The following is an 18469-nucleotide window of genomic DNA, read 5'->3' as shown; positions in this document are numbered from 1 at the left end:
CTATAACTAGAGTGAATCATATTTTCTGTTGTGCTTAAACAGCTCATCAGATTACTCAGGAACTTGTGAGGAATATTTCTGAACATTTATTTCCTGAAGTTCAGTCCAGCATCAGACATCAGAGCCCAACTGTGTGTCCATGAAGAGTGAAAACTCTGTTGATTGTTTAATACAAATCTAAAGATGGCCGCAGGTCAAGTGTTTTGTAAGATTTCTTGATTAAGATTGACGAGACATCATCAGACTGTAGTGCATCAAAATGACCACCAGACGGCGCCAGAATACAACGACTGAATTATGCATTAATTCTATTATATTCATTTGAAATATAATTCAAATTGTTTATATTGTTCTACTAGCCAGAGACACAGACAGGAAGTTAACTTCAGGCCAGGTGTGTGTGTATGAGGAAACGGTCTAGGCTATATATAATTATAATATATAATTTCAGTTTAACCAGTACCTCAATTGAAATGTTTAGCTCAAAACCGCAAATGATAGCACATCAATAAATCACATCTGATGTGCAGAGAAAAGTTTTTTACATTAGACATAGGCTCCGTTACCATACAGGCCTATCCCAAAATTATTTACAGTAACTTTAGTTTATGATAACGTTACGTATCGATAACATACATTTAATAAAAATATATTTAGGACTCAGAATATATGACATTTCCCAGATAAATTAGAACTTTAGAAGTCTGAAGTCTTGATCCTGATCCACTGATCTATGACAACACATTATGAACAACTCGAAGGCGAGTAAATGATGACAGAATTTTCATTTTTGGGTGAAGTATCACTTTCAGACACATCCTTAGAAGGTGATTCTTCCTCAATAATCGTCTAGTTGGTTGTAGGATGACTAATCTTTTAATGTAACCCTATAAACACTTGAAACTGTCAACTGCACTACACAAAGGTAGAATGAGGTTTTTCCAGTGGCACGACTTTCTTCTGCGACTCATCGAGCATACCTGTTCACACTATTACTTACAAGACAGAACAAGATCTACACCAGAACAAACAAACATGTTTACTGTATCACTGACGGATATCTCTCTATGTCTATGGTATGTAAAGCCATTTTATTATTGAGACAAGCTATGTAATAACGTTGTGATTAATATTCATGTCTAAGATGTCCTTAAACTTCAATGTGTTGTGTGGAGTGTTGTGGGTTTTGTTGATGTGTATTAAACCGATTTGTACAGTAATGAAAGGGAAACTGTGAGAATGAGAGACGGCTGGATCATCACATGACTCTCTTGAAAAATACAGTTTAAAACAGAAGTATCCTAGTTAAATGTCGCTTACAGTATGTGTACTTGATATTCAGTTGATTTAGATTGTCTGGAAACAATTTGATGTAAGAATTCTTGATTATGATTGAAGAGACATTATCAGACTATAGTTAATCAAAATGGCCACCAGACGGCGCCAGAATACAACGACTCGATTTGAATTCTGTATTGCTCACATACTCGGTCAGATTATTTATTGTTTTAAACTCTCTGAAATCAGTGACAGCGATCTTCTTTGCATCTCTCTGCACTTTCTGTTAAACTCATAGCCATGTGTCTGTATGTTTCTCTCTGTGTCAATGAGAAGAATTGACGCACTTTTACTGTAATGAGTTTTTTTTTCTCCATTAATCAATCATTGGAGTTTGGGTTCCTCGCCACAGAAGGGCAGTGTTGGCCAGCTCACCGGGAGATTCAATTTATTTATTAATTAGATATTATTTATTAGAATGATCTTGCTCGTTCTATAAACATGATGGACTGTGCTGTGTTTTACCCTTTCTGTTTGCCCCTGTAAAGCTGCTTTGGAACAATGCACATTGTGAAAAGCGCTATATAAATAAACTTGAATAGAATTGAATTTATACTCGCGCTCAGACGGTCCTGCAATGATCAAAAACATATAGACCTATGATTCCTCCATAAAAGCTAAAAGTATGTCTAGTACAATAAAAGACCGCTATGAAATGTGCAGTTTTACCTTATTTGGGGGGTCCTGAGACCACCATTTTCCTCATGCAGTGCAACACATCTCCTTTGCATAGAGTTAATCAGGTTGTTGATTGTGGCCTGTGTAATGTTAGTCCTCTCCTCTTCAATGGCTGTGCGAAGTTGGCAGGCACTGGAACACACGGTCATATACACCGATCCAGAGCACCCCAAACATTTGCTCAATGGGTCTCATGTCCAGTGAGTATGCTGGCCATGAAGAACTGGGATGTTTTCAGCTTCCATGAATTGTGTACAGATCCTTGCAACATGGGGCCCTGTATTATCATGCTGCATATGAGGTGATGGTCGTGGATGAATTGCACAACAAAGTCCATAACATAGGCCTGCCCGTACCAAACCGCTCACCCACACGACGCCATACACGCGGTCTAGCATCTGCCCTGTACAGTGAAAGCCGGGATTAATCCGTAAAGAGAACACCACTTCAAAGTGACAGATGCCATCGAATGTGAGCATTTGTCCACTCAATTTGGTTAGGAGGATAAACTGCAGTCTGGTCGTGACCCTGATGAGGACGACGAGCATGCAGATGAGCTTCCCGAAGACGGTTTCTGACAGTTTGTGCAGAAATTCTTTGGTTATGCAAACCGATTTTTGCAGCAGCTGTCCGGGTAGCTGGTCTCAAGTCCTGGGCTGGTGTGGTTACATGTGGTCTGCGGTTGTGAGGCCAGTTGGATGTACTTCCAAATTCTCTGAAAGGCGGTTGGTAGAGAAATTAACATTCAATTCACAGGCAACAGCTCTGCTAGATATTCCTGCCGTAAGCATGCCAATTGCACGCTCCCTCAAAACTTGTGACATCTGTAGCATTGTGCTGTGTGATAAAACTGCACATTTTAGAGTGGCCTTTTGTTGTGGCCAGCCTAAGGCACACCTGTTCAATAATCATGCTGTCTAAACATCATATTGATATGCCACACCTGTGAAGTGGAGAAGTGATCACTAACACAGATTAAGACAGATCTGTGAACAATATTTGAGAGAAATAGGCCTTAAATCTTTGAGGGGGAACAAAAGTGTTGCATTTATCATTTAAAAAAATTAAAAAAAAAAATCTGTGATATTTGTATTTTTCCGCTTCTGATTATGAAATTCATAATATTTAAATAGCATCTTGTATATGATGTTTATGCAAATATGTGAAGTTTTACAATTTTGTGCTGATTAACAAATTCTTATTAATCCAGAATGATAATAATGTGTGGATCAGTGATCAGATGCATCAGATTCATTCAGAGTCAGAGTTGTTGATCAGATTCATGAGTGGAGATCAGACTGATGTGACTGAATGATTCATGGATGATTCACAAACATTCAGAGATGAAGATTATCCTCCAGGATTCAGGTATTCTTATTCAAATATTTATTTAAACGTTTTGTTTACATGAAAGTTACAAATTGAGGTAGTCTTTCATTTTAAATATAATGTTTTTATTCATAATTTGATGAAACATTGATTGAATTTGATGAAACATGAACTGAATCATTAAGATTCTGTATTTTTTATGATACATGGATATTTGCTAGCAGCCATACATATTCTCCTGTTCTCCGAATTTTTTATTTTCTGTTTCTTGTTACAGATCGATCCATCAGGAGAGATCAGACTCACCTGAGATCAGCTGTGCGTCCATGAAGACTGATCAATCTATGGGTCAACCAATAAGATTTAAGGGGGAAGACACATCACCTGATCAAAGGTACAACACTTCTGTCACAATATGCAAAACATTTGTGATTTTACTTTTGTGTAACCTTCATTTTCTTTCAGTCATTTTCTTATAATTCTGTGTAAACCATTGTGCTATATAAATGAACTAGTCTTAATTAAAGCAAATGAGTTTATGAATCTTAGAGAAAAATGACAAACACATATTGTATGATGTCTTGTCACTGTTTCTTGTTACAGATCAATTCAGCAGCAGAAGAATGTAGATTGGCCTGAGATCAGCTGTGTGTCCATGAAGAGTAATAAGTCTATGGATCATCCAATAAAATTTGAGGGGGAAGACCGATCACCCGATCAGAGGTACAACACTTTTGTAACAATATGATTTAAACAATTGCTTAAAAGCTCATAACTAGTCATATCAGAATGTCTGATTGTGTTTATACTCTGTTTAAGGTCAACATTGTTGTCTGGACAATACTCAGCATACCAAATCAGAACGTCTGTGAGTGATCGGTCTATAAATGATCTACAGTCACATGAAAACAACAGTTGCAGGTAAAATCAAAGTGTTTCTCATTTTTTGTAATTTATAAAAGAACGTTATACAAAACATTAATGATATAGTTAATAATGTAATTTATGTGATGAAATTAATAGTTTTACAGTAACGTTGCTAGGTAACCTAGCTAAAGCCCCCCTAAAGTTCTAGTTTAGTCCCCCTAAAATATTGTGAGTAATCTGTACTAGAATTTGAGATTACTTTTAGTCTCCTTTAAAACTCTAATTGTGAAAACGGCGACAGGCAGCGTTATTTAGCGATCGTAACAGTTCACAACGGCTCTCACTAAATCCTTGATGTGTTAAGTCAGATCCGTGGGCCTGGCTTGTTGATTTTCACTAAATCGTTGATGTTTCAAGTCTTACGAAACCTTAACCCTAACCCACACCCTAACCGTACTCTTACCATATAAACAACCTATGATTGTTAAACTAATTTTACCTCACATAATAACGGTAATAAAAAATAAAAATGTAATACGACCTAATATGAATAACATATTTCAAATTAGATTAATAAACAAAGCTGATTAAAAACCATACAGCCTAATTAAGGTAATAATAAATAACTTGATGGCATTGAAGGAGCTTTACTGTTTGAGGATATCGTCATTGGGAAGGCATGACTTGGATGGACAAATTGGCCATCGGATGGATATAACAAATGAGGAGGAAAGGGAGAGGCCTGGTTATGGGAACATCCATGGGAAATATGCATTACCCTGCGTTTGACTAGGAACATTCCATCACTAGGGAATGTTTGTTGATCTTTAGATGAATTTCCTGGAATTATTGGATGTTATTGTAAAGGTAATGGCCAAGAGGGACCAGTTGCAAATTGAGTTTGACTCACAGTCATTACAGAAAGATTTTCTGAGGACAATTGTCCTAACTGACTAGGTTCTGTAACATTGGTTCATTTACCATTTGTGAATCAGGAGGCTGTAGGGAACATGGCTGTATTGATGCTGTGCCATCAGCTGACAAGGGAGTAGGCAGCAATGATTGTGACTGAAAAAATAACTTGTAGGATTTACTTACATTTTTTTATTGCTAGTTTTTGCATTCACTTTGTAAAGTAAACTTTACTCCTGAAACTAAGTAAAACCTGCGCAGTCTTTTTGTGAGTAAATCTAGCTTTAATGTTTTACCTGTATATAATAAGTAAGTTATGTATATCTAAATTGATTATTGAGTAATAAGTAAATAAAATGTGTTATTTTAATGTTCATCTGATTATAATATTTTGCTCGCATTGTATTTATATTCAAGTAAAACAATTTCCTCATTTCATTACATTAAAATCATATTAATATACTTTCATTGTTGCTGATAACAATGCAATAATTGGACTCAACTGTATCAAAAAGTATTAAATAAATGCTTAATAAAATATCGGTGCAGCATTTAGTTAAAATTTAACAATAAAATGCAAAAACAATTACAAACAAACAACATCAAGAATGGTGGCTATAGCAAAACCATGTAACCAATGAAATCAAATTGAACATGAAAATGACATAACAAACTATTTATTTAATATAACCCTGAGTCTCAAGTAAATGGGGGCCAGTTACCAACATTCTTCAAAATATCTTCTTTTGTGTTCTGCAGGGGAAATAGTCATATAGGTTTTAAATGACAAGAGGTGATGACTGCTTTTTATTTTTGGGTGAACTATCTGTCTGAAATGGCCCATCCACCCCTAAAGCTACATTTGATGGGTTTTGGGTGGCAAGACTTTTAACCAAATCTAACACTATAGAGTTATCAACAGTGCAATCGTGCCTTCCCAACGTGTTCTCTATTAACTTGAAGCAGATGATATTATAAATTGAAGTTCATACAATTTCATTAACGCATTTACTAGAACATAACAAATATTTTCCAATCTAAGAAAAAGGTGACCCAATTTATTGTTGATAACTTTCGCTTAATCTTCTTCGACAGCAGGCTCACATAAATTACTTCCATAAACATCAGGATCATCAGCTCAGGGGTTTGACATGGGTATTTTTGAAGGATAGATGGTTTGAAATGGTCTTGTAAATGAGGAGTATGCTTACGAGTTTTGTGTGACGCAAAAGTTGAATATATATTTGTTTAGAAATCACAATCCTTAAAAACGCAGATCACAGTTTCGTACTTTCTCAAATGTCCACAAAGGTGCTCGAAGAACTGCTTTTCTGAATGATAATGGCCTAAATCGCAAACACTACATCTAAAAGACAGGATCTGCCCCGAGTCCAAAGAAATACTATGATTTCTGGACAAATGGGAGTACAGGGCACTCCAGGTGCCAAAACTAGAAGGACAGTCTAGGTATAGACAGGGAACTGACTGGTTTTGTGTACTGCTGCAGTGCTTGAGTCTAAATGCTTCAAATGTTGCAAAACGTTTTGATACAGTAAAAGGACATGTTTTGCAAGGCCACCTCATGCAAAAAGAAATGTAGGGTTACAAATCCATCCATCCATCCATTTTCTTCCGCTTATCCTGGGCCGGGTCGCGGGGGCAGCAGTCTAAGCAGGGATGCCCAGACTTCCCTCTCCCTAGACACTTCCTCCAGCTCTTCCGGGGGGACACCGAGGCGTTCCCAGGCCAGCCGGGAGACATAGTCCCTCCAGCGTGTCCTAGGTCTTCCTCGGGGTCTCCTCCCGATGGGACATGCCCGGAACACCTTCCCAGGAAGGCGTCCAGGGGGCATCCAGAAAAGATGCCCGAGCCACCTCAGCTGGCCCCTCTCGATGTGGAGGAGCAGCGGATCTACTCTGAGCTCCTCCCGAGTGACCGAGCTTCTCACCCTATCTCTAAGGGATCGCCCGGCCACCCTGCGGAGAAAGCTCATTTCGGCCGCCTGTATCCAGGATCTTGTCCTTTCGGTCATGACCCACAGCTCATGACCATAGGTGAGAGTAGGAACGTAGATTGACCGGTAAATCGAGAGCTTCGCCTTGCGGCTCAGCTCCTTCTTCACCACAACAGACCGGTACAGCGACCGCATTACTGCAGAAGCTGCACCGATCCGTCTGTCAATCTCCCGTTCCATCCTTCCCTCACTCGTGAACAAGACCCCCAGATACTTGAACTCCTCAACTTGAGGCAGGAACTCTCCACCTACCTCAAGTGAGCAAGCCACCCTTTTCTGACAGAGCACCATGGCCTCAGATTTGGAGGTGCTGATTCTCATCCCAGCCGCTTCACACTCGGCTGCAAACCGTCCCAGTGCATGCTGAAGGTCCTGGTCTGATGGGGCCAGCACGATGACATCATCCGCAAAGAGCAGAGATGAAATCGTGTGGTCCCCAAACCCGACGCCCTCCGGCCCCTGGCTGCGCCTAGAAATTCTGTCCATAAAAATTATGAACAGAACCGGCGACAAATAGCAGCCCTGCCGGAGTCCAACATGCACCGGGAACAAGTCTTACTTACTGCCGGCAATGCGAACCAAGCTCCTGTTCCGGTTGTACAGGGACCGGATAGCCCTTAGCAAAGGGTCCCGAATCCCATACTCCCGGAGCACCCTCCACAAGGTGCCGCGAGGGACACAGTCGAATGCCTTCTCCAAATCCACAAAACACATGTGGACTGGTTGGGCAAACTCCCATGAACCCTCCAGCACCCTGGAGAGGGTATAGAGCTGGTCCAGTGTTCCACGACCGGGACGGAAACCACACTGTTCCTCCTGAATCCGAGGTTCTACCATCGGCCGGATTCTCCTCTCCAGTGCCCTGGCATAGACTTTCCCGGGGAGGCTGAGAAGTGTGATCCCCGATAGTTGGAGCACACCCTCCGGTCCTTCACATTCCCTTCTTAAAAAGAGGGACCACCACTCCGGTCTGCCAGTCCAAGGGCACTGTCCCCGACCGCCACGCGATGCTGCAGAGGCGTGTCAGCCAAGACAGCCCAACAACATCCAGAGACTTGAGGTACTCAGGGCGGATCTCATCCACCCCCGGTGCCCTGCCACCGAGGATTTTCTTGACTACTTCGGTGACATCAGCCCGGGTGATGGGCGAGTCCGCCTCCGAGCCCTCGGCCTCTGCTTCCTCAATGGAAGACGTGACGGCGGGATTGAGGAGATCCTCAAAGTATTCCTTCCACCACCTGATGATATCCCCGGTCGAGGTCAACAGCTGCCCCCCTCCACTGTAAACAGCGTTGGTAGGGCACTGCTTCCCCCTCCTGAGGCGCCGGACGGTTTGCCAGAATCTCTTCGAGGCCGACCGATAGTCTTTCTCCATGGCCTCACCGAACTCCTCCCAGGCCCGAGTTTTTGCCTCCCCAACCACCCGGGCTGCAGTCCGCTTGGCCTGTCGGTACCTGTCAGCTGCCTCGGGAGTCCCACAAGCCAGCCAGGCCCAATAGGACTCCTTCTTCAGCTTGACGGCATCCCTTACTTCCGGTGTCCACCACCGGGTTCGGGGATTGCCGCCTCGACAGGCACTGGAGACCTTACGGCCACAGCTCCTGGCTGCGTTGACAATGGAGGTGGAGAACATGGTCCACTCGGACTCAATATCTCCAGACTCCCACGGGATCTGGTCGAAGCTCTGCCGGAGGTGGAAGTTGAAGATCTCTCTGACAGGCGATTCGGCCAAACGTTCCCAACAGACCCTAACAGTACGTTTGGGTCTGCCGAGTCTGTCCAGCTTCCTCCCCCGCCATCGGATCCAACTCACCACCAGATGGTGATCAGTTGACAGCTCCGCCCCTCTCTTCACCCGAGTGTCCAAGACATACGGCCGTAGGTCAGATGAAACAACCACAAAGTCGATCATAGACCTCCGGCCAAGGGTGTCCTGGTGCCATGTGCACTGATGGACACCCTTATGCTCGAACATGGTGTTCGTTATGGCCAAACTGTAACTAGCACAGAAGTCCAATAACAGAACACCACTCGGGTTCAGATCAGGGGGGCCGTTCCTCCAAATCACGCCCCTCCAGGTGTCACTGTCGTTGCCCACGTGGGCGTTGAAGTCCCCCAGCAGAACGACGGAGTCCCCAGTCGGGGCGCTTTCCAGCACCCCTCCAAGAGTCTCCAAGAAGGCCGGGTACTCTACACTGCCATTTGGCCCATAGGCACAAACGACAGTGAGAGACCTATCCCCGACCTGAAGGCGTTGGGAAGCGACCCTCTCGTTCACCAGGGTAAACTCCAACACATGACGGCTGAGCTGGGTGGCTATAAGCAAACCCACACCAGCCCGCCGCCTTCACCCTGGGCAACTCCAGAGTGGTGAAGAGTCCATCCTCCCTCGAGGTTCCAGAGCCCAAGCTGTGCGTAGAGGTGATCCCGACTATCTCTAGTCGGAATCTCTGAACCTCACGCACAACCTCCGGCTCCTTCCCCGTCAGAGACGTGACGTTCCATGACCCTAGAGCTAGATTCTGTGTCCAGGGATCGGGTTGTCGAGGCCCCCGCCTTCGACTACCACCCGATCCACTTTGCACCGACCCCTTACGGTCACTCCTGTAGGTGTTGGGTCCACGGGAGGGTGGCCCCACGTCGCTCCTCAGGGCTGAGCCCGGCCGGACCCCCTGGGGTTACAAATCGATTCCTGAATTCTACCTAATACAGTCTTCCAATCTGACGTCCAGTCCTTTTGAACCCCCCTCAATTTCCTGCAATTATTGAAAAAATATTAAGTAAACCATATTGTGCTTGCTTGCATACATGCACACACAATTAAACAGTAGCTAAAAAATAAAGAGAATAAATGTGAACTACTATTGACCTCTTTTTTAAATACTTTAGTTTTTTATACAATTATAATTAATATTTTAGCAGGTCATTATTGCAGTAAATAAAAGGATGTATTTAAGATCATTTAATATCTAAAGAATATTAATGATAGATAATCCGTGCAAGAATTATTACATGAGTATCCATAAACATCTAGAAATGACATGCATAAACATATAAAGAATACATACAAGGCAGATCTGTACAGATTACAGAACTTCATATCACATTGTAAATGTGACCGGTGATAGAAGTTTCAAAGTAGGCCTATGTCTCTCTACACGTTCTATTTTAAAACGTTTGTTTCCAGTGTTATAAATGGTGTGGTCAATAGCTTAGTTTTTTTCAAGAAAAAGGACAGCTTAAACTCTTCAACCAACAATATGCATTGTGTACCAATCCACAGCAACGTAAACGTATGTGAAGAAACATTTTGTTGCTACAGTCGGCCAGGGACTATTTATTCCAGCGGAAGGATGGCCATTAGTGATTTTACTTCATAAGAAAGCAAAGAAGGGTTTGCAGGCATCATGCGAAGCGGGAAAAGCCCTTCAGACATGATTTATTCACGATACAACAGAGCCTCCTCTAATTTATTTGCTTACTTAGGCACACTTTAATGCTCCTTTCCTGATCAAATGTATTACTGGATGATCGATCAGACGCTGTGGTGCATCTGCAGAGATTAGTCCATTAGTCCACTGATGCAGTTGGTGGAGTAAACTGGTAATCTAATTGTCTGTTTTGGTTTAACAACATCCTCTTTATTCATCCTAGCAGCTTATCTGGGTTGAAGGACCATGTGAAATATATTAAGGATAAAGGGTTGGTTCAGGATTGTGTCTCCATCAAAACACAATTAATCCAGTTTATTCTATATTCATAATTTATTGTTGATAGAAATGGATCAGGTCATGATCCTGTCCTTCTTGTCAGGAGTTTTCTAGTTCTGTGGACAGGGTCATGACAGTTTCATGTCTTTTGTGCTTGTTGTGTGTTTGTGGGGAAGCGCATAGCCTCTGTTGTTACTTTGCGCCACATCCTCTCCTGTCGCATGCCTTGGCCCCACACAGTAGTTGTTTAGTCAGATGGTTTATATTCCTTTATAAACATACTTGAGAGTTCTGATCTCAAAAAATTAGAGTAGGATTACATTTACTGAACGCAATACCTTTGCTTCTTTAATTTATGTCATAATCTGTTTGCAGTTATTCTAGTCATCGTGCTAGAGTGCAAAACACACTAAAATCACATCTGAGGAAGAAGTTTGAGTGTTTGTATGAGGGAACATCAGAGCAGAGAAACCCAACACTGCTGAATGAGATCTACACCGAGCTCTACATCACCGAGAGTGAAAGTGGAGAGATCAGTAATGAACATGAGGTGAGACAGATTGAGACACAATCCAGGAGAACAGCAACAGAGGACACTCCAATCAAATGCAATGACATCTTTAAAGCTTTACCTCCACAAGACAAACCCATCAGAAGTGTGCTGACAAAGGGAGTCGCTGGCATTGGAAAAACAGTCTCTGTGCAGAAGTTCATTCTGGACTGGACTGAAGGGAAAGAGAATCAGGACGTCCACCTCATATTTCCATTTCCTTTCAGAGAGATCAATCTGATGAAGAACCAAACACTCAGTCTTTTAGATCTTCTTAATCTTTTCTTCCCAGAGACAAAAGAAATGGAAATCTCCAGTGATGAATATAAAGTGTTGTTCATCTTTGATGGTTTGGATGAGTGTCGTGTGTCTTTGGATTTTCACAGCAGTGTGAGGTTGTGTGATGTCAGTGAATCAGCCTCAGTGGACGTGATCCTGACAAACCTCATGAAGGGGAATCTGCTTCCCTCCGCTCTCATCTGGATCACCTCCAGACCAGCAGCAGCTGATCTCATCCCCTCTGAGTGTGTTGATCGAGTCACAGAGGTACGAGGCTTCACTGACAAACATAAGGAGGAATACTTCAAAAAGAGAATCAGTGATGAGTGTCTGAATAATACAATCATCTCACACCTGAAGTCATCCAGGAGCCTCTACAGTATGTGTCACATCCCAGTGTTCTGCTGGATTTCAGCCACTGTTCTAGAGAGAATGTTCAGTGAAGCAGAGAGTGAAGGAGAGATCCCCAAGACTCTCACTCAAATGTACACACACTTCCTGATCATTCAGACAAACATCAAACATCAGAAGGACTATGAGAAGAAAGTGAACAGTGATGAAGACATGATCTTCAAACTGGCCAAACTGGCTTTTGAGCAGCTTGTGAAAGGGAACCTGATCTTCTATGATGAGGACCTGAGAGAGTGTGGCATTGATGTAGCAGAAGCATCGGTGTACTCAGGATTGTGCACTCAGATCTTCAGAGAGGAGTTTGGCTTATATCAGGGGAAAGTTTACAGCTTTCTTCATCTGAGCATCCAGGAACATCTAGCAGCTCTTTATGCTCACGTCTCCTTTACAAACAACAACACAAATGTGTTTGAATCTGAACTCATTGAACCTGAACCAGGTTGTTTTTCTAAAATTTTGGAATTAGTGAAACCTAAATCATCAGATCAAATATTATTATCTGAGTTACATCAGAGAGCCGTAGATGAAGCTTTGCAGAGTAAAAATGGACATCTGGATCTTTTCCTGCGTTTTCTTCTGGGTCTCTCACTGGAGTCCATTCAGACTCTCTTACAGATGACAAGATGCTCCTACAAGAAAACAGAAACAGTTGAGTACATTAAACAGAAGATTAAGAAGAATCTGTCTCCAGAGAAATTCATCAATCTGTTTCACTGTCTGAATGAACTGGATGATGATTCACTGGTGGAGGAGATTCAACAATATGTGAAATCTGGATCAGTTGGACACTCAAAATTTTCCTCTTCTCAGTGGTCAGCTTTAGTTTTTGTGTTGCTGGCGTCTGAGCATCATTTGGGAGAACTTGATCTAAATAAATTTATTGGAAGAGAAAACAAAGTATACGAAGTTCTTATGAAACTGCAGCCTGTGATTAAAGAATCCAAAAAAATCCAGTAAGTAACAACAATGACTGTTAACATTTTAATACATTTAGTGTAATTATTATATTTTACAATTCTTATTTGAGAGAAACCATTCTTACCAAGATATCAAGGCAGAGACTGTGTGGAGTTAAAGCACTTTATTGTTCTTCAACAAGAACTCAATAACTCAGCATATTTTTCATTTACCTCTTTGCAGGTTAAGTCATTGTTCTATCAAAAATGAAAGTTGTGTTGATCTTACTTCAGCTCTGATATCAAACCCCTCACAGCTGAGAGAACTCAATTTGTATAAGATTAATTTTGAAGAGACAAGTTTGGACCTGCTTTCAGGTGGACTGGAGAATTCTCACTGTGAACTGACGACACTCAGGTACAAGAAAATTAATGAAAAATTAAAAAGGTGAACAGATTGTGAATAAATGTGTAAATAAAAGAGGATACTGCATGTGTTGGAGCGCTGATGTTCGCTGATGCGCTTGTCTTAATAATTTTCTCAATCCTCTCTGTTGCTTCTCAGTTATCTCATTTCTCCAGCACATTTCAAAAACAATATCATAACAATTAAGTGAATGACATTCAGGCATACTTCCCTCTTTCATGTTTTGGCTGCTTTGTCACAAACTTGCTGATTGCAGTAACAGTGTTTTTATTAAGCTGATTTGTGTCTTTATTAAGTGAAGTGTGTGTCTGTTCTCTACAGGTTGAGTAATTGTTCTGTCAAAGAAGAAGATTGTGTTGCTCTGTCTTCAGCTCTGAGATCAAACCCCTCACACCTGAGAGATCTGGATTTGTCTGAGAATAAACTTGGAGATTCAGGAGTGAAACTGATCTCTACTGTACTTGAGAATCCTCTGTGTTTTTTGGGTTCTCTCAGGTAAGATGAAATATTAGAAAGGCAAATAAATTGTTTCCATGGGGAAAGTGTGCAGATTTGTGGAATAGATCAGAATGTAACGGCTGTGCCATGACATTTAGCTCTTTGGTACACACATACATTGGATGTGATGGACACAAGAAACATCTATAGACAAGTGCACATGTAAACAATTAATGCAGATTGAGAGTACATTTACACGATGAAAACGTAAACGTTTTTACATATCAAAACATTCATAGTTGGTAATACTCAGCAATGTAATTTCTCACCACAGTTATGTTTGAGGTGTAAATTAATCAACTTTTAATGAGCTGATCTACTCTAGAATATGTGTCTGAAACAGAGATAGTGAAGTGTGTGTCATTTTTCACTGCAGATTGGAGCGTTGTAAGATCACAGCTGAAGGTTGTGCTGCTCTGTCTTCATCTCTGAGATCAAACCCCTCACACCTGACATATCTGGATCTGTCTAATAATAATGTAGGAGATTCAGGAGTGAAGCTGATCTCTACTGTACTGGAGAATCCTCTCTGTAGACTAGAGCAACTGAAGTAAGATCATGACCTCTCAAAAACAAATTAAATATAGAATATAATCTTATAGAGAGTCTAGATTATAAAACGTCAATTGAAGCAGTAATTTGTTGATATTATTCAGACACTTTACCGAATCCTGAAAGTAACCTTTTTATACAGAGATAAAACAGAAAATGAAATATTATGGGTAAAAAGTAAAGGTTTTTCAGAAACAGATCTCCAGGGAAAAGACTGTCATGTTTATCAGAGAAGCACATTTTATTTAATGTTGTATAAGTAAAGCACTGTTAGTTCAGCTCACTGTAGATTTGATCTGTGTGTCTTTACAGGTTGAGTCAGTGTTACATCACAGATGAAGGTTGTTCTTCTCTGTCTTCATCTCTGACATCAAACCCCTCACATCTAAGACATTTAGATCTGTCTAATAATAATAATCTACGAGATTCAGGAGTGAAGCTGATCTGTGATGTACTGGGAAATCCTCACTGTAAACTGGAGAAACTGGTGTAAGATTAAATAAACATTCTTTTCCACTAATGAAATTGAATCTTATGATAAAAAAACATGCGTCCGCGACTGAGCAAAGTGAACCGTGTGTGTCTCTGTTCTCTACAGGTTGAGATGTTGTAATATCACAGGTAAAGGTTGTCTTGCTCTGGCTTCAGCTCTGAGATCAAACTCCTCAAACCTGAAACATCTGGTATTTTGTCTGGGAATAAATTTGGAGATTCAGGAGTGAAGCTGATCTCTACTGTACTGGAGAATCCTCTCTGTAAACTTGAGACACTGAGGTAAGTTTGTCTCCGTGTAAACGCAGTTATCAGGTTCTGTACGTTTAAACTGTTTCTTGCTGTGTTAGTTTGATGTCACATAATCCCTTTGAATACATTACTGCTTAACAAATAAATAAAATAACAAAATAATGATGAAATGATCTGTTTATGAGAAATTGGCATTAAGAGATGAATGAAACAATCAGTGAAGTTTTCCAGAGAATCTCATCTGTGTGTCTGAACTGAAGTGTGTGTTGTTATTCTCTACAGTTTGATGTTCTGTGGAATCACAGATGAAGGTCGTGCTGCTCTGGATTCATCTGAGAGGTCAAACCCCTCACATCGGACAGATCTCAAACTTTGAATTTTCTGAAATATTATAAAGCATTTTATTTGCATTAACGGTGTCATGTCTTGTTTATTGTTTTTTACTGTTGTATGATGTCTATTTATGACGATTGCAGGTTTTTTAAATTAAAAAACATCAAAGTCAATAAGTAATAGTCTATTTTCTATGCTCTACGCTCAGTTGGAGTCTTCTGTGAATTTGGTTAGAGATTTAGCGTAAGGCTACATATTCGCCACATTCGCATAGGATTAGTATTGTCTGGGGACCTCATGTGATTCAGAATTTACATCCCCATCTGTATTTCATGTGGTGCATTCGAAGGGGATACATTTCCAGAGCGCTTGTCTGCAGCTGCACTGCGTGATAATTTTCTGTGTTTGATTACTTGTTGCTTGTTAATCTGTGTTAAGTGTCTGGAGAGAACTGAGCACGGGTGCAAAAATGAATAAGTAATATGAGAGGAAAGAGCTCTTGATTTTGAATAAATGAATAAATGTTTGTTAAATTCATGCAGATTAAAAGATGTGGTTAAATGTAATGTTTCAAGAGAGTTATTGATTATAAATAGTGCATATGGTCCAAGAGGCGCACACAGTATTTGTTTATGTTTCTTTCTTGTTATCTTTTGTTTTATAGAGTTTATGTGCTTTCATGTGTGTGACGTAATGTGTTATGTTTTGTAATGATGTTTTAAATGGGACTTATTGTTAAAGGATTGTGACTTGTGAATGATTACTGAGAGATTTGGTTAAGTAGTTTATGTCTTTATTTTTTGTAGCTTTCATAGACTGTGGCATCTTCGGAAACTACAGAGAAAGAGAGCAAATAAAATATCTAAAAGACATCTTTATGATTCGTTGCCATTATTTACTGATCAGTGCAGCTACAAATAGCATATGATGCTAAATGCTGTATGACCAGGAGACACAGCTTGAGCTAATCTTTAAGAAGACAGAGGTCTTAAAGTCACACTTTAGAAACCAACTAGAAAGCATGCCATAACATTTGAGGAGAACGAAACTGAGGAAAAGAAGAAAGAGAGGAGGCGTCCAGAATCGACAACGGAAGAGATCAAGCGGCCCCTTGTCATCCATTGTCTCCAGCCATCAAATGGTTCATGGACGAACAGGTGATCCTGAGCGGAAGTTGTCTCAGAGTGGCATGCGTGTCTGATACCAAACATTGAAGAGATTCTACGGGCTGGGTCATTTTCAAATATGCTCACAAACCAGTCCCTACACTTTACAGGCATGTTAAAGCATCCAAGTGAAAAAATCCACCCGATTTAGTCGTTAATACGCAACTCAGCGTAAAATAGCAATGATTGCCATTTAAGTCTTTATAGTTTTTAACTTTTTTTCTAAATTCATTTGAATTTCATTTGTGAGCTACTTGGAAAAACAAATGTCCCCCTCCTACGTTTAACTCTTTTGTATGGCATCTAAATTCTGATTAAAGATGCAATTCATTATTTGGGTGTAAGTGTCTTTAAATTCAAATATGATTCCTGCAGAGATTAAACTCAATCCCATCAAAGACCTTTTAAGGAAAAGTTCAATTCATGGCTAGCAAGAGACTTATTATTGTCAAAAGCAGAGGGTCTGTCTCTTCCACACACATAATATATATTAACAAACAAGATAAAGGAAATCACATTGAAAATATTATATATTGTAGATAGCAATCTAGAAAATATTAAAAATGAAAATTTTGTATAATGGAAGATACAATTATTAATCTTTTTGTGAAATTGTTTTAGTTGAATATTTTTGGAATGAGTTTTGCACAGTATCTCTCACAAAAAACAAATATCACTTTTAATGCTTTTGATATTATTTAATACTTTTCTATAGTATTCAATATATTTTTTATCTTTTTATTACACTTCTAGTGATTTGAATGCCTATATTTAGTCCATTGTGGGTATAAAGAACAAATAAAATAATTAAAAAGTTCGAAATTGTTGTCAAGGTTTAATCTCATATAATTCCTCGTTCTGCCTTATGTTATTTTTTTTATTTTGTGTTCTTTGTTTTTTTCTCTTCCTCATTGTATGATTATGATTTTTCAGAAGTCTAACTATCAATATTTTTCCAATAGTTTCTGTGTGTTATATTGGTCTATTGGCATTAATAATAAAAAGAACTTACAAGGTCAAAGGTCAACAAAGACGCTCAGTTCAAGCAAACACACTGTAAGTGTCACTTTCCTTAATATAAGTTAGAAATTTGATTAAAAATGTCCATTTTTGCTGTGGTGTTGTGGTTTTAACCGCCATTTCTGTTACTTTGGTTTGTGTCAGTATGGAGGATTTTTATTAAAAAGGCTAGGAAAAAACATGTTAATCGATATAATGTATAGATTTAAGCGTGCCTCACCATGCCAGTTTTGAGGTGACTTTCATGGGAATTTGTCACTGGTGTTATTGTCACTGGTAACCCACTAACAATGACAGAAAACTAATGCAAATAATAGTCAATTAAAATGATTAAATATGAAACAAGATTCAAGTTGCCCAATATTATTAGCAACAATGTAATCGTGCCCGTGAATACTTTTAAGCATTAGATTTTAAGCATGAAAACTGAATTATATTTTTACTTTTTGATTTGTTGTGTGTTGATCACGTGGTAACTTTTTGGTACATTAATATCTGATTTTGTTTTATCAGGTGACACATTTGCAATGTCATTTCTATTTGACTGGATCTACAGAGGCTTTAGTAGAATACTTCAGTTTTTAGGTAAATTAAGTCTTTAATTTTCACTAACATTCAAATGTTGACACACAGTTGACTGACCGTTAGCTACTACTTAAAATTGTATAGTTGGTCAGTCACTTCAACATAATGAAATGTGTGTAAAAAAATTGTGACACATATTCATTAGGTGTGCCTAAACATT

The 18469-nt window shown here is 39.8% G+C and overlaps 1 protein-coding gene across 1 annotated transcript; it reads left to right on the top strand.

The window, feature by feature from the left end:
- Positions 1-1003: 1003 nt before the first annotated feature.
- On the top strand, positions 1004-16410 carry LOC130428817 (NACHT, LRR and PYD domains-containing protein 12-like). The gene is given in 13 exon segments (XM_056757077.1): positions 1004-1076; positions 3227-3384; positions 3623-3739; positions 3949-4068; positions 4165-4266; positions 11224-13041; positions 13229-13402; positions 13733-13906; positions 14286-14459; positions 14774-14950; positions 15060-15144; positions 15147-15235; positions 15488-16410. Coding segments are annotated over 12 exon segments (3174 nt in total). The 5' UTR covers positions 1004-1076; positions 3227-3334; the 3' UTR covers positions 15582-16410.
- The last annotated feature ends 2059 nt before the right edge of the window (positions 16411-18469 follow it).

This window comes from Triplophysa dalaica, chromosome 9, assembly GCF_015846415.1.
Source record: "Triplophysa dalaica isolate WHDGS20190420 chromosome 9, ASM1584641v1, whole genome shotgun sequence".
NCBI lineage: Eukaryota > Metazoa > Chordata > Actinopteri > Cypriniformes > Nemacheilidae > Triplophysa > Triplophysa dalaica.
The sequence above is the reverse complement of the archived record's forward strand: the minus strand, read 5'-3'. Positions and strand labels throughout refer to the sequence as shown.